This window comes from Phaseolus vulgaris, chromosome 4, assembly GCF_051622355.1.
Source record: "Phaseolus vulgaris cultivar YP4 chromosome 4, ASM5162235v1, whole genome shotgun sequence".
NCBI lineage: Eukaryota > Viridiplantae > Streptophyta > Magnoliopsida > Fabales > Fabaceae > Phaseolus > Phaseolus vulgaris.
In genome coordinates this window covers 43,266,874-43,268,838 of record NC_143501.1, presented here as the reverse complement: position 1 = coordinate 43,268,838, position 1,965 = coordinate 43,266,874, and the positions used below count along the sequence as shown (strand labels likewise).

General features: G+C 28.9%; 1 protein-coding gene across 1 annotated transcript; it reads right to left on the bottom strand.

Annotated features, from left to right (window-relative positions):
• Positions 1-398: 398 nt before the first annotated feature.
• LOC137836516 (protein MEN-8) lies at positions 399-1,051 on the bottom strand. The gene is made up of 2 exons (XM_068645189.2): positions 712-1,051; positions 399-533 (listed from the first exon to the last, which is right to left on the bottom strand). The coding sequence occupies exons 1-2, from the start codon at positions 995-997 to the stop codon at positions 523-525; spliced, it is 297 nt and encodes a 98-aa protein (XP_068501290.1). The 5' UTR covers positions 998-1,051; the 3' UTR covers positions 399-522.
• Between the last annotated feature and the right edge of the window lie 914 nt (positions 1,052-1,965).

The following is a 1,965-nucleotide window of genomic DNA, read 5'->3' as shown; positions in this document are numbered from 1 at the left end:
AGACTAACCTAGATTCAATTGTACTAGGAAAAATTATTTCTTTGTTGAGGTATTAAGGTATCCCTATATTAAGAAAATTTATATAAATATTTTCAGTAAGTTTTTAATTTATCTCTCATTGAACATTATTCAAAAGTTATTGTCTCGGTCCTTGAACTTGTAATTGCAACGTATAAAAAGATGGGATTTAGGTTCAAAATTAAAGTATTTTAAATTTTATATTGGTTGAGACTAAATTATTTTAGCTATTCAATAATTTTTCATTTTTTAGAACGAAATAATGAGACATAAAACAAAGAGGGTAGTGTCATAAACATGCTTATGCTATCATAACTGATATTTGTTTTAAGTTTTTTTTGTTAGATATGTTAAATTAAAATCAGTAAATAACAATGGTGTAGCAAAATTACTTATTTGATTGCATTCATGTCCTTTTGTCACATAGTAAAATATAAGAAACCATATAACAAACTAAGAGGGGTTTCTGCATTATTCTTCTAATGATATCCACCTTCATATTCATCAATTTGCACCTGTAGATTAAGATTAATGAGTAATCATATTCAACAAGGATAGAAAGAACATGTTGAACTAGAAACAAGAAAACAAAGTAAACTAAATCAAATTTCTGTCATAAGATAAATGAATGAATATTTCAGTTGTTATTTTTGTTTCATGTGTTCATGAAGAAGTTGAACAAAAGAAGAATACCACAAGCAAGAGATTGAATTTGACACTGAGAAGGGAGCTGAGAAGCAATCCTGAGGGTGTTGCAGAGGCAATCATGGTCCATAGCTTGGAGTGCATTGCAGCATGTAGCACTTGGTTTGGTGTTGGATGCACCAGGCAGCACAAAGGGAGCACACACATTGAGGTTGCTCAACTGGTTTGTGCAGGCACTGCTCTGTGCCCTAGCCATGAGGCTAAAATTTGCCACAACCAAGAAGACCAACAAAGCAAGTTGACACCCTAAGACAGATTTTGGTGCTGCAGCCATGACCTCAGTTAGTTCAAATGGTTTGTGGTTATTTGTTTACTACTCTCACTGTATGTATATGGTTTTCATGTTTGGAATGTCTCTATTTATGGTGAAGTTTGGAAGCAAATGGGTTGTTCATTTTGTGAGGCATCTACCTTGAGCTTTTCTACTCACAACATTGGTGTTGCATGGCAACTTAACATGAGCATCATCATGTGTTCAATCTTTTTTCCTCTCTTCCTTGGCATATATATATATATATATATATATATATATATATATATATATATATTACTAATGTAAACTTTTTCCTCCTTATTTATTTGACAAAACACATATTTATATGTAATATAGACAAATAAGAAGAGCAAATTTAGTACTTCATAGAAACTATAAAATAACTTATAAAAACCACTAATTTCTTCTAAACTATGGAAGAGGGGCTAATATAGTTTTCATCACTTCAAAAAATAAAAAAATCATTTTAATTTTTTTTATAAATCTTACTTTTTGTTCCTTTAATTTTTTTGGAAATAAACTTTTAAATGATATTTTTATATTAGATAAAAAAAGTTAGTGTTTTTTAAAGATAAAAAATAGTTAGTAATTATAATTAATTTTTGTATCATTATTTAATATTAAACATTTAATATTAGCAATATATACATGTTACAGCTCGAAAAGTGAACATACGAAGCACTTTATGTGATCTTGATATGATAGTGCTACATGTTGACATTTCGGTCTCTTAGATAAACATTCAATGAATTAGCTAGTCTTTAGTATTATTGCTTAATCACTTTATTAACAATAGTTAGATGTAAAACAATTCCGAAATCATGATTAAAGAGATTTAGTAAAATAGGTATATGCCTAAGATAAAGTGATAATGATGTTTTGAAAATATACTAAACCATTGCTTTTTATAATTGACTTAAGTGTTGAAGTGTAATCACAAGTACTCCACTCAAGATCGAAAACTAAGT

Excerpts from the sequence above, each read along its gene's own strand:
- LOC137836516 (XM_068645189.2), bottom strand. The coding sequence starts at position 997 with ATGGCTGCAGCACCAAAATCTGTCTTAGGGTGTCAACTTGCTTTGTTG.